The 13,461-nt window shown below is 41.5% G+C and overlaps 2 protein-coding genes across 2 annotated transcripts; both read left to right on the forward strand.

Moving 5' to 3' along the window:
• The first annotated feature begins 2,307 nt into the window (after window positions 1-2,307).
• On the forward strand, window positions 2,308-7,506 carry LOC146673639 (lecithin retinol acyltransferase-like). Its single transcript, XM_085390905.1, has 2 exons — window positions 2,308-2,984; window positions 6,687-7,506. The coding sequence occupies exons 1-2, from the start codon at window positions 2,409-2,411 to the stop codon at window positions 6,837-6,839; spliced, it is 729 nt and encodes a 242-aa protein (XP_085247031.1). The 5' UTR covers window positions 2,308-2,408; the 3' UTR covers window positions 6,840-7,506.
• A 905-nt stretch (window positions 7,507-8,411) lies between these two features.
• lratb.2 (lecithin retinol acyltransferase b, tandem duplicate 2) lies at window positions 8,412-12,941 on the forward strand. The gene is made up of 5 exons (XM_085402296.1): window positions 8,412-8,643; window positions 8,789-8,894; window positions 9,020-9,094; window positions 9,838-9,990; window positions 12,608-12,941. The coding sequence occupies exons 1-5, from the start codon at window positions 8,426-8,428 to the stop codon at window positions 12,761-12,763; spliced, it is 708 nt and encodes a 235-aa protein (XP_085258422.1). The 5' UTR covers window positions 8,412-8,425; the 3' UTR covers window positions 12,764-12,941.
• Window positions 12,942-13,461: the final 520 nt, after the last annotated feature.

Here is a 13,461-nt window from a genome sequence, read left to right on the forward strand (position 1 = left end):
AGTGTTCGATTCAGTTACATCGGACATGGCGTAGACTTTAACCTTAAACTCGTGTGAGGACAGTGCAGGTAAAACAGCTTTTGTCAGACACTTTTTAGGGAATGGTTCTGCACTTTTAACAGGCAGATCTACAGTGTTGTGCAGGGCGTCGCCAAATTAAAGCCATTGTTATCTCTTAGAAACAGTTATTAATGCTTTTGTCACATCTTTATGAGTTGGACAAATTCCGCCGCGATTGTAAAGGCTTTAAAAACCTCAGCTGCTAGAGAAAAGCTAATTTTCTCAACTGTGAAATGCAAACCTCATTTGATTTGAAGCCATTCATGGATCAGTGACACAAAATGAACTCCATAGTTTGACTCACTGAGGTCCTTTCGTCTAATAACCAAAGGTGACCCAGCTTTAAAGGCTGCTGCTCTGGAGCGCCATGTAACTATTTTTTTCCCCTCCAGTGACTTCCTGTGGCTGTGAGCAAAAACAAAAGTTAGTATATGACTCTGCCTGAACTATATAGAGACTAATCAGGCTTAGGTGTGTAATCACTCCCAGAAAATCTACGTTGAGCCAAAAGAAAGTCCTGAAATTGTTCCAGAACTTTTATACAGTGTTGAGTACACCGTCATTGTTTCCTCACTGCTCATCTAATGAATCCTCTATTTTAATTATGTTTCAGTTTGCAGACGTTTATATTTATTGGTTGTATTTTTTTATATTTTATATTTTCTTTGCACCAATTAGAAATCTGGCACCTATCTATACAGCATGTTAGCTTAATGCAGCTGGGGGTGATAACTTTTACGATGCCTCTCAGCAAGTTTAATTGGTGTAGGTGTCCAGAGTTGTAGCCGTATGGCCATGCAAAGAGTGGGGGGATTGTGGGAATTCAACTCATGCCAAGTCTTTTTTTTTTTTTTGTTTGTTTATTTGTTTGTTTGTTTGTTTTGGGGGGGGGGGGGGGGGTTGCCAGTGTCTCACAGGAGGATTTTTTAAAGTATAATGAATTTGGGTCATAATTAGTTATTTTAAAAATGCTAAATATGTCAGTTATGGCTCAAAATATATTAGCAAGATATGCTAATATATGGATGCATCTAAGCTGAAACCCCAAATCTGTTACCAGGCAGAAGAACAGCTGAAATATCAGCAGGGGGAAAAGGGAAGAATAGAATCATCCATCCATAGAATAGAATAATAGAAATAAAAAGAAGAAGAGAGAAAGGAGTACCTGGTACCAGGCTACGGTAAATGCCTACAAAAACAATGCCATGGACCATCAAGTCTGATGAAAAGCCACAGCAGGTATAAATGACGTCACAGGACTATTGGCTGTGATGCTATAATGACACACGCACATTAGGTGGTCCTCAATTGTTATGGAAAATGACTAAAACCGAGTTGAGCTAAATTACCAGTTCAGCTGGTAAAGGGCTAGTCCACAGGTCCAGTTCAGTGAGTCCAATTAGTGAAGTTGAACTAGCTGCTACAACCACCTAGTCGCCATTCACCTGTCAGTCAATCAAAAGGCCACACCCCTAACAGTTGTTATGATGGGTTAAGTTAGCAACAGAGATCAAAACTGTTTCTGCAGGAGTCTGTCAACATGTTCATTTAAAGTTCAACACTTTAACGCAGGAGTCTGTGGGAGTCCCAGCCTCCAGTGGTCGTTAGAGGAACTGCAGTTTATGTCCTTTTTTTGGCATTTCCAGCTCCAGAGGCCCCACAGGGATTTTTGGTGGAAGCTCGGAAGTAAACAAGGAGTTTAAAGTGACACCAAGAATAATGACTTTATTTACTAATCAGTTTTCTGAGTTTAACAAACAGGAGCTGAGCCTGCAGCTCACACACACACACAAACACACACAGCTCTGCAGACACACTGCCAGCTCACTCTGCCTCCCTGTGTGTGTGTGTGTGTGTGTGTGTGTGTGTGTGTGTGTGTGTGTGTGTGTGTGTGTGTGTGTGTGTGTGTGTGTGTGTGTGTGTTAGGCCATTTGGTGACTTTGGAAAAGCTGCGACCTCAGCACAGTTCCCAGGAAGGTGGTTGTGATGAATATGTGAGAGCCACATTTTGCTGTGCTAGGAAGTTGTGACCTCTCTGCATTTTGGCTGGTGTGGAGGTGGTGAACGCGGTGGAGGACGACGCTCTGTGGTTTGAGCTCTGTTCTGTTTTTGTTTTTCTGCCGTGGCCTCATACCTGACTCACAAACCTATTGCAGATCCCTGAGAGCTCCCCCCTCTCTGCCCCCCTCTCCCAGTCCCACACCCGCTTTTCTCTTGCAGCCTCTCTTTGCGGCCATGACGTCACGCCCCCTCCCATCCACAGTGAGGAGGAAAACTCGTGGCTGTGCGCAGAGGAGGCCACAGAGAAGCAGATCAGTGATCACAGACCGGTTTACTTCAGCTTCACCATGCTGGACACGCTCACCTTCCTCCTGGAGAAGCTCTTCCTCCTCGCGCACATCAAGCTCTCCAGCCTGCTGCCTCCTCTGGGCGTAGAGTGCGCAGAACCGCCGCCCACCAGCAAGCGCTGTGACCGGGAAGACTCACCGCCGCTGCCCGCCTCAGCCTCTCACCGGTTCCAGCGGGGAGACCTGCTGGAGGTTCCCCGGACTCTCTTCACTCACTTTGGCATCTACCTGGGCGACGACCGGGTGGCGCATCTCATCCCGGACATCCTCCCGGCGCTGACCGCCGACATCCGCCAGATCGAGGAGATGGTGACCAACACACGGCTGCTGGTAGGAGTCATCGCGAAGCGCGCCAGCGTGCGCGTGGACTCTGTGGAGGACTTCGCGTACGGCGCCGGGATCCTGCTGAACGCCATGGACCGCTCGGTGCGCAAGAGCCCTCTGGCCGGGGAGGAGGTGGCGCTGCGGGCGGAGCGGCTGGTGGGCACCGTCGCCTACAGCCTGCTATGGAACAACTGCGAGCACTTCGTCACCTACTGCCGCTACGGCACCGCGCAGAGCCTGCAGACGGACAAGGTGAGCCCGAGCCCAAGACCGACCCGGCGTGTTTGCTGGGTGTTTTATGTCTAATATCTCTCCTGATGGTAAACACATCGCAGTGAACAGGATCGATGAAGGAGAACCTGCTCTGTTTATGTGTCGTTGTATTTCCATTATAAAAAAAACTGGCCTTTTTGGCACTTTAAAGTTCTGTGAACAAACTTTAAGTTATATTTGCCACAAGGTTTATTGCCCTCTTTGCCAGATCGATCTTGAAAAACACATTTTTGGTGTCACTGACACTCAGAGTGACTCCGTATCATTTATGACAGATGTGTGACACATTTTAACAAATTATAGGCCAACAAGTCATTTATGACAGTTTAAGTGTAATTTTTGGCGCAACATCAGAGCGACAGTGACAGGGCTGCACTGATGCTTCACAGTGATACACTTTATTCACGGTAAGCAGAAACAGTTTGTTCTGCTGTAAATCTTTATTTATTCTCAACCTTTTGAATGTGGAGTCGAGGTGCATCCAAGCGTGTTTAAAAGGCTGTAAACAAAGCCCTGTTTTCCTTTTCTTTTACAGCAGTCATTCGATTTTGAATGTGTAGATGGTTTGTGAACTTGAGGCTGGATTTTTAAATGTGGGGCCACAAAAAATCTGAATCTGAACTCTTTATCTGTTACCTAGTTTGGTGCAGATGGCTGTGGGTGCTGGCAGAAAACGTGACACTGACTCAGACCTCAGGTGACATTCACAGCTCAAACTCTGGTGTCATTACACATTTTTAACGAGGAAATAGAACAAGATTCATGCCCTCATCCTTTTCGGTTTTTACATCTTTTCAAAGCCATCCACTTTGCCAGATCGGACCCTTTGCCGGGCTGATTCTAGACCACGAACCGCATGTTTGACATCTGTTTAGACTGATGAAGTAATATTACAACAGTTTTCACAGTGAAACACACTAAAAGTAAATAGTCACCTACATGACATTATTATTATTGATTGAATGCAATGACGTTACTTTAACATAGTAGCTTTTATCACTTAAGTGGCCTAAAAATAAAAAGAATCATAGCAAACAGGATCACAGCATCGTTTGCAGCTTAGGTTCACAAACAGTCAGTAGTTAGTTATTATTATTGCTGTAGAACCAGCTCACTGTGTTCTGCCATGCTCTAGTCTGGCTGCAACTTATTTCCTGTCCACAGATCTTTAAAAGTCCTACAGAGAGTAGAAGAGAGGAGTGGAAAGAAGCCATAATAGCAATAATCACGGCTAAAAACACATCCAAAATGAATGTGTGTGTGTGTGGGGGGGTCTCTTTGTGCAGCTAACTCTGTTCACCGCAGTGATTTATTCAAGAGCTTTAAGTCTTCATTTTCAGACATTAAAAACAACATTTACAGCTCTCTGCCTTTGTTTCCAAGTGAATGTGAAGCTGCTTCTGAGCAGAAAAGGAAAATCTGGGTCACTCCTTGGAAAAGTCCTGAGAACAAGAGCTGCATTCAGACCAGAGTCGCCTGCCAGAAACCAAAAGGCAGCAGCAGAATCTGGGCTGGTACGCTCTGATGATGATAATGATGATGATGCAGCAGAGGCTCCTGCACATCAGAAAGCTGACCTCTCTGTGGTTAATTCAGATTGTGGTTAGGCATCACAGAAGCAACTCTGTTTGAGGCTGTTTGAGTTCAGATGGGTGCAGTCCTTTTGGGTTTGTCCAAATATCTGAAAAACTAGAGACACTCCAGTCAGCCTCAGCTTTACTTTATGCCCCGTGCTAATACAAAATGCTAATGAGAAAACAGATTATTAGCATGTTACACCATTTTCACCAGTTCCTCTGAACATCTAAGTTCAAAGTAAAAAGTTCGAAGTGAAATGTTCATTACATTTGACATAAAAGCACCAAAAAGTAAAAACAAACAAAAAAACTGACAGGTAATTAATATATTGAGTATTTAACACTCAGGAATATCATTTATTATTATTTGAGCACCAAAGCTATTTTTAGCTAACAGTTTACTTGCTAGCTAGGATAACTCAGCAAACATTGTATTTTTCTGTTGTTTTTCTTTGTTCGTGTTTAAGCAGTGCCTCAGTCACACATAGAGACCGGTCAGCGACCGCCTGGGAACCTCCAGTCTATTCAGTTTGATTCATTTTATTCATTTCATTTTATTTTATTTTCATTTATTCATTTTATCTATATAGTCTCCTAAAGGGGCTTTATATTCTAAGGTAAAGACCCCACAATGAAACGGTCCCTAGGTTGCTGAAGGGCGCTGCACCAACAACTTCCTTGTGATTGCATTGGTCATTAGAGGAAGGTTGCCATGGTTGCCAATAGTTTGCGTTAAATACAGATTTTACACTCTAAGCTTTAGTGAATCTTTAAAAAAGTGTGACTCAAAAAACTGAACACAGTAAAAGTTGTGGCTTACTGCAAAAACCCACACACATGTAAAAAAGAAAAAAAAGAAGGCAGCTCTTACTTTGAAGGTCAATGATTCCTGATTTACAGTTTGCGTTATCAGTGTCACTACTGCTTGGCGAGTCATAACAACTCAGCATCTTTCACACAAACTGCAGGTGACCGCAGCTATCAGTTAGCGACCAAGTCAATCGCGAGGATGTTTTTAGTGCACCACCAAATACATCTTTACGACCACTTTCACGCCACCAACCCCGTTAAAGTATATACACAGTTTTGGGACACAGCTACAGTTTCCCTAGCGACCAGTGGTTGGCAAGCAGTCTGTAGGCCTGTGGAACTGGGGCTTAATGCACTTGACCTACACGTAAAAAAAACAAAAGGCAAACCAGTTAACGTCACAGGGGGCGCTGTCTTGCACAATGTGCAGAAGAGAGACCTCTAGTGGTAGAAAGCTGTACATGCTCCTCAGCTAAAAAAAACAAACAAAGGAAAAATACATTTAAAAGTTTATTTTCTTGTACATTAAAAATATATATGTATATATCCATTTCTGAACACACATACAAAATGAAAATTCTTGCTGTATATAAAATATTATCCTATCTTATAATGAAACTGAAGCTAAACGCAGCAGGAATAAAGAACAGACTGTGGTTTCTCTCTTGCAGCAGAGAAACTTTCCCCTGATCAAGTTTCACTTCCTGCAATCTCTAACCTAAACATCAGACCTGTCTGCAGCCTCAGAGTCTGCCTCTGCAGGTTCATTTCAAGGGAGGCTAGGGGCCAACAGAAGCTCTTAAAAGGACCTCTGAGGGCCCCTCACAAAAATAAACATCAGGTCAATTATGGTCGTTATTCTGCTACAAGAGGTCGGCTTAGAGAAAGTCTTAAGACTGGTGCTTTGCTTCATTTGTATCAACCACAAAAAGCTCTTTGATTTGAGCTTTTTGGGTAGTCTTTGGGGGGAGGGAATAGAGTGAACTTATCCTGTGTCTAATAGTTTTATCTGTGTATTGAGCGAATCACTGGGTGTAAATTGAAAAAAAAAAAGGCCTATAGACCAACCAACCTACCTGCTTTACACCTTGGAAAACTGCTGAGTGTTTTGGGGAGTTGCCCTGGTTTTAAAAACTGTGTCACGTTGATTTGATTAGGGTTTTTTCCTCTCTGTTCACTGAGAAATAAAATTAATCCTGAGTTTATATTTGTCTTGTCACATTTAAAGCTCTTCAGCTGCTCTATTAATATGATCATAATTAATTTTGTGCCCGTTTTCGTCCTCTCTCTCCAGTTTTGCGAGTGGCTGAAGTTGCTGATCCGGGACCAGCGAAACGCCATGCTGACAGCACTGCTAGGGCTCCTTTCCATGGCTTATATGGGAATATCCGTCAGCACCGCCCTGCCAGCCTTCCTCATCCCCTTCACCTTGTGGATGGCGAGCTAAAAGCCGCCTGGAGCTGCACTTACTGTCAGCGTTCAAGCCTTACCGCTGGTTCAGAGCTCACTGAGCCGCCATATTGGAAGACCAACAGTGTGAACGCAGTCTTCTGCAAACATTTTAACTTTTCAAAAAACTTTTTAAAATTGTACTTCACCATCTGGTAGCTTTTTTCTGCTGCACAGAAAGTGATTTGCTTTTTATTTTTTCAGTTTTTTGTTTGTCTTTTTTAAAAAGAGGAAAAACTGGAGATGGGTAGTTAACAGAATTAGCAACAGGCTCAAAATTCACCAAAACTCAAAAATGTTGTGTCTCCAACGCAATTTGGTTGACTAATGATGTCTCAAGGTGAAAGGTTGTGCTGGTAAAGGAACCAAAGATGACTTATTTATTTTTCTATTGAGACCATACATACGGTTCTGAAGGGTTTATTGACTTGAAAAAAAAATTAACTCTTTCCATCTTGACCGTCTTAAAAGTCAGTCGTTTAATTTCCCTCCGTTTGAATGTTCCTTTTAGTACTGTAACCAGGTGAAGCTCGTGTGTAAATGTCTGCAGATAGTCTACATGACCTGATTGTTTCCTAACAGTCACAAGCTTTTGTACAGAATTATTTTTTACCTTTGTAACAATGTGCTGTGTTTTATATGTAAATAAAGGAAATGGAAGCAAACATATCTTGTATTCCTTATCAGCCACATAACCACATCGTCAATTCCACCCTTGTTGGAGTCTCCGAGGTTCTTCTGTCAGTCAAGGATGTGAAAGTTAGAAAAACTACTTTCCTTTTGTTAGAATTTTTAAGTCTTGTAAATGATTTTTACCAATGAAATTCAAAGACCTGACAAAGTGAAGAGATTCAACACTGAAACATTTGGGGCTGCATTTCAGTGCCGTGGGAGATTTTGATGAAATGATGAAAAGTAGCGTCCAACATAAAAATGTATGATCCACCGTGCAGAGTCCAGACTTCAACATTACTGAAGCAGTGTGGGATCATTTTGACAGAACAGAACGAAAGGCAGGCAGCATCCAAAGAAGAGCTTTGAATGTCCTTCAGGAAGTCTGGAGAACTATTCCTCAAGACTACTTATAAAAATTACAATAGAACATTCAGGCTGTTTTAAGAATAAAGGTGGTCACACCAAATATCCACTTTCAAGCTTCGTCCCAAGTGTTTTGCTTCATACAACGCTTCTCATGTTTCTCATTATAAACGTAGTCTTCTGTGGATTGGTACACTGTTACCTCCATCTGTTGGTGACATGTGGGAACTACAACTACATGGAAACAATGGCTGCAGCTTATATTATCTGACAGATGGTAAGATTATGTTTCAAATCAAGTTTGAGATTCTGCATCAAGATTTTAAAGTTTATTTGTGACCAAGGCACGGATCTTTGATCACATTTAAGACTCTAAAATGTTGTTAGAGATCAACGTCAACAATGTAAAATGTGACTGTAGAGTGTGCTGCTCAAAAAAGGCTCTTAAAGGTTCCCAGCAGTTTCTAATCCCCTCTCTGCCCCACCCACCAGCAGAACAAAACCACACCGCAGACAGCTCCACTTTCCCCTTGGTCTCCTCTCGACATGTTTCCCCTGCCGCTCCTCGGTCTGCTTTTTATCTCAGCCTCGGGATTCGAGCCACCGGCGGAGAAGAAGAAAGAGAAGGAGAGTGAAGAGGAGCCGGAGTGTCATGGAGGGGAGAAGAGGAAGAGTAAATATGACACAATATTCACCAGAGGAGACCTGCTGGAGGTTCCCAGGACTCTCTTCATACACTTTGGGATTTACCTGGGTGGAGACAGGTAAGGGTGACAGACAGCTAGAATATCAGTGAAACAGTTCAAAGGTTTAAATTCTGTTTCAAAAAAGTGAAAATGTTTTTCCTTCCTTTCTCACCAATGACTCACACTTTCCATTTATTTTTCATGACTCCTTTCCTTTCCACAGAGTAGCTCATTTCATCCCAGACATCATGCCCGTCATCTCCAGTGACCAGTATCGGATCAGTCAGATGGTCTCCAACACCAGACTCCTACTTGGAGTACTGGCTAAGGTACACGAAGTGGTGCAGCAGCTGAGCATCCGGTTTAATGTGCAACAGCTTATTCTCTCATATCACATGACAGCAGGTAAAGAATCAGTCGTAAATGAGATCTAACCCGTGTCTTGTGTCTTCAGTGTGGCAGTGTGAGGGTGGACTCAGTAGAGGACTTTGCCTATGGAGCAGACATACGGGTCAACCCTATGGATAAGGTGACATCAGGACAAAACAAACATTTTAACTTCTTTAACATCTTATAATTAAAGTACTTAACACATTATTCTATTATTGATAAATCCTTAGTCTAAATAGTAATACACCCAAAGGCACTTTATTGGTATGAGATGTCATAAAGTTACATTTAAGGATTCTTTATACTATTTTTATGCTAGACTGTGGGCTTAATATACATGAACCCACTGTTGGGTTAATCCAAATTAGTGAGTAAAAAGAGAAACACTTGCCTGTGAAGCAACACCTTTTATAGCTTTAAACTGAGAAAAAGAGAGAACACGATGTTGTTTTTCAAATGTTTCTGGCCAACAAACTGGGAACTAACCTTCTAAATAAATGTTAATCTGAAGGGATTATAGATGTGGCAACAGCTGCAGGCAACGTAGGGTTATGGTAAATACTCGTGTACTTATATAGCGCTTTTCACCAATATTAAGTGCCTTTTTACTACAATTTGAGTGCTCTTTTTTTTTTTTACTACAATTGTGAATATAAAGCACTTTCCTACTGTAATCGGGCACTTAATCACTGTTCTGCTACTACTGAGACCTCAAAGTGCTTTTCTACTACAAGTCCTATTCACACAGTCATACAAACACTTTTTTCCTGTGCTTGAGCATTTTATCAAACATTCAAACACACACCCACACAGAGGAATCCTGGGGTTTGGGATCTTGCCCAAACATACTTCAACATGCGGGCTGCTCTCTTCTGTGTGCAGGTATTAAGCCACGCAGTGCTGAAAGGGGAGGATGTGGCCAGAAGGGCAGAGAAGCTAGAGGGAGAAGTGCCCTACAGCCTGCTGTGGTACAACTGTGAACACTTTGTCATGTACTGCAGATACGGCACTGTCATGAGCTTCCAGACATTTCAGGTGATCTTAGAGATGATAATGTGTTTTTTTCTTATTAATAGATGCATCTTAAAGTCACGTTTGGAAAATCAATCACACAACTGCACGACTGTTGTCAGTTTGTCTTTTATAGCTGATAGAAAGCTCAACTTATTATTGTAGTTCTCCTCAGTTTATGTGGAAGCACTGAAAGCAGCTGTAATGGCACCACTTGTTCGTCTCTGGGTGGGTAAATGCCACAAAATTCAACATTCAAGGTCCAACTCCTCAGTGGGCGGCATGGATTCAAATCCTGCTCCTGACTTTGGAAATGAAAAATGGAATTAAGAAGTTAAGCTGCTGAAATAGCAGTTGAAGCGCTTGTGATGTTTAAACTATGAAGGTAACTGACTGTCACAGTAAAGCAAGAACAGGACAGGAACCTCCTTGCGATCAGGGGAAATTAGCAATTTCATTGAATTTCTTCATATTTAGCAACCAATCTGGTCAACCAGCTGTTCACCAACATCTTTAATCTCTTGGGGGTCTTTTTTTAATGGCAAGGCAATTGCACAGGAGACCTGTAATCCACAATTTGGATTACCTGCATCCTCCTGGTTGGCAAATAATTGCACTTTATAAAAGCAGACAGATTGCTAACCTGCTGCTTTCAATCGGTTTCAGTCTGCAATACCAGTGTGTGACATTCTTCACTAGGGGGCGCCACTCGACAGCATATCAGTGAATGCATTTAAACAACCATCGGACAATCTATCCTCATGTAAAAACTTCTCACCCAAACTCTGACCTTAAGGCTCAGAATCTCTGAAAGAACAGCAAACAGCTCCTCCAACAGTGAACACACATCAGATCATGCTTCTTTCCTACACTTCAGCTGCGAAGCAGTTGTTTCCTGCTGCAGATTAACACTGACCACAGATCAGACCAGCCTGCCTCTTTAATAGGGTTAAGCCTCCCTGTTGCAGCAACAGGCCCTGAGTGAAAGCTCTTTTGTTGTTGCTGCATTGTTCCGAGGCCGTCTGATTGCAGCATGCGATTAAAAGCATGTACCATAATCGTGAAAGAAGGCAGTGCATGAACTGGAGGAAGACGAGTGTGGCAATTAAAGTGAAATTTAAAAAGAGCAAAGCGGCTTAAAGAACGTCATTTGGATAGAAGACTTGTAAAAAAGCGAAAGTTGTAATTAAAGACAGCTGTGTGGTAGCATGGCAGTACCTTTAAGATTAGACAATTTATCGGTCAGCTGATAAACAAGCACAAAAGCATGTGTTGTGGATGGTTTTCACTTGTTTCAGAAGTGACTGTCTACAAATGTAAAGCTATGAAAACCAGATTACTGTGCAACTACTCCATCTAGTGGAAACACAGTGCTGATTTTAAACTCTGCACTGCAGTCCAAAAGAACACACACTCACTGGCCAATTTATTAGGTATACCTTGCTAGTACTGGGTTGGGCCTCCTTTTTGCCTTCTGAGCCATCTTAATTCTTAGTGGTCCAGATTAAATAAGGTGCTGGAAACATTCCTCTGAGGTTGGGGTCCATATTGACATGATGTCGTCACACAGTTGCTGCACATTTGTCAGCTGAGCATCCATGATGAGCAGTTCTACTACTTCCCAAAGGTCCCAAATAGATCCGGTGACTTTTGATGCCATTTCAACTCAGCGAACTCATCGTCACGTTTGAGAAACCAGTTTGAGATGATTTGAGCTTTGTGGCATGTTAGGGGCAACTATTCATCAGGAAGATGGGTACAAGAAGGGACGGACATGGTCAGCAGCAATACTCAGATGGGCTGTAGGTTTAAAAAAATCCTCAGCACCATTACACCACTGGCAGCAGCCTGAACTGTTGTTACAAGACAGGATGGATTCATGCTGTTTACAGCAAATTCTGACTCTACTATCTGAATGCTGCAGCAGAAATGGAGACTCATCAGACCAAGAAGCATTTTTCAAATCTTCTGTTGTCCAATGTTCTGTTTTTGGTGATCCCGTGCAAACTGTATGTTTAGTTTTCTGTTCTTAGCTGACAGGAGTGACACCCCTGGTGCAGTTATCTGCTGCTGTTGGTCTTTTACATATCTTGGTTGCATCGAGTGGTTATTTGAGTTACTGTTGCTTTGCTATCAGTCAAACCAGACACTCTCTGACCTCTGACATCTGACATCAACCAGGCATTTTCACACGGAGTGAAAAAAAAAAGTCTCTGCAAACCTCAGAAATGGTTGTGTGAGAAAATCCCAGCAGATCACCCGTTTCTGAAACACCCAACAAATCATCTTAAATCATCTTTCTTCCCCATTCGGATGCTCAGCAGGTTGATCATGGCCCTAAATGCACTCAACTGCTGCCATGTGATTGGCCGATTAGATATTTTTGTCAAAGTGCAGTTAAACAGGTGTGTCTAAAGTTAGGCTTGTGACTGTGACACTGGGAAAATTTCAGGTACCACTCTAATAAAATAAAAACTTTTCCTTTCAATTCATTTCAACACAAAACTGAATATTTGCCCCCTATACACGTCAGTGTATTTCTTTCCTCACACTATAAGACGAGCAGATTAAGGGTTTTAAATTACCATCACTATAATAGATGGTTTTACATTATTGCCTTTCTTCTTCTTCTCCTCATCAGTTCTGTAAGACGATGAGGAAGCTGCTACTGAGTCAGCGTGTTGCCAAGTCAGCGGCAGTGCTGGCACTGTGTTTGGTGCTTTACCTGCAGGCTGTGAGTCTGTGCTCTGTGCTACTGGCTGTTATACTGCCTTTCCTCATCTGGATGGCCTCATGAAGAAAAACCAGCCATTCAAACTTGCAGAAATTTGCCCCCTGAACAACAAAACATTCAAAAAGGAAAATTCAATAAAATATTTAAAGTTCAATAAGTGTTGAGTCCTGGCATTTTACAGACTTTTAGTCTGAGTCATCACCAAGAGAAAAAATGTTTGGAGTCGAGGAGAACAAGAAAAATAAGCTTGCCTTATTTCTTGTATGTTCAAGTCATATATTAAATAAATTTTTATTTTAATTCAGCAGACTTGAGTCTCTGTCTTTTCCAGGTTACTTCAAGTGTAGATCTGCTTTAATCACAATTTTAGTTCAAGAAGCAAATTTATTAACATAACATGATTAGTATATGGTTTTGTGTCATTTTATTATTTTTTGTTTTTATTAGATAATTATTCCAAAAATTATTTTACACATGCTTCGTTTACATTTTGTAATTTTGTTATTTTTTTATTGCTCCTATTTCGTTTCATTGGTGTTATAGTTTATTTGTTTTTTTAATGTAAATAAAATCACATTTAGATTTTTGGAGGGGTATATTAATTAATTTATTATTATTATTATTATTATTATTATTATTATTATTATTATTATTATTATTATTATTATAAAACAATTTCCAAAGTTCAGGGTCATACTTTAAGATTTTATTTTGTTTTATTAGATTTTTTTTTTATCTTTTTTCTGTTGCCCCGCCTATAC

The sequence above is a fragment of the Rhamphochromis longiceps genome, linkage group LG3 (genome assembly GCF_057381845.1).
Source record: "Rhamphochromis longiceps isolate RC_006_pf linkage group LG3, R_longiceps_female_GT1.1, whole genome shotgun sequence".
Lineage (NCBI taxonomy): Eukaryota > Metazoa > Chordata > Actinopteri > Cichliformes > Cichlidae > Rhamphochromis > Rhamphochromis longiceps.

What these genes read in the sequence shown, in the direction of transcription:
- lratb.2 (XM_085402296.1), top strand. Translation starts at nt 8,426, where the DNA reads ATGTTTCCCCTGCCGCTCCTCGGTCTGCTTTTTATCTCAGCCTCGGGA. An exon ending in TACTTGGAGTACTGGCTAAG is followed by an intron (nt 8,895 to 9,019) that starts GTACACGAAGTG and finishes TTGTGTCTTCAG; the next exon opens with TGTGGCAGTGTGAGGGTGGA. An exon ending in TGAGCTTCCAGACATTTCAG is followed by an intron (nt 9,991 to 12,607) that starts GTGATCTTAGAG and finishes TCTCCTCATCAG; the next exon opens with TTCTGTAAGACGATGAGGAA.
- LOC146673639 (XM_085390905.1), top strand. Translation starts at nt 2,409, where the DNA reads ATGCTGGACACGCTCACCTTCCTCCTGGAGAAGCTCTTCCTCCTCGCG. An exon ending in AGAGCCTGCAGACGGACAAG is followed by an intron (nt 2,985 to 6,686) that starts GTGAGCCCGAGC and finishes CTCTCTCTCCAG; the next exon opens with TTTTGCGAGTGGCTGAAGTT.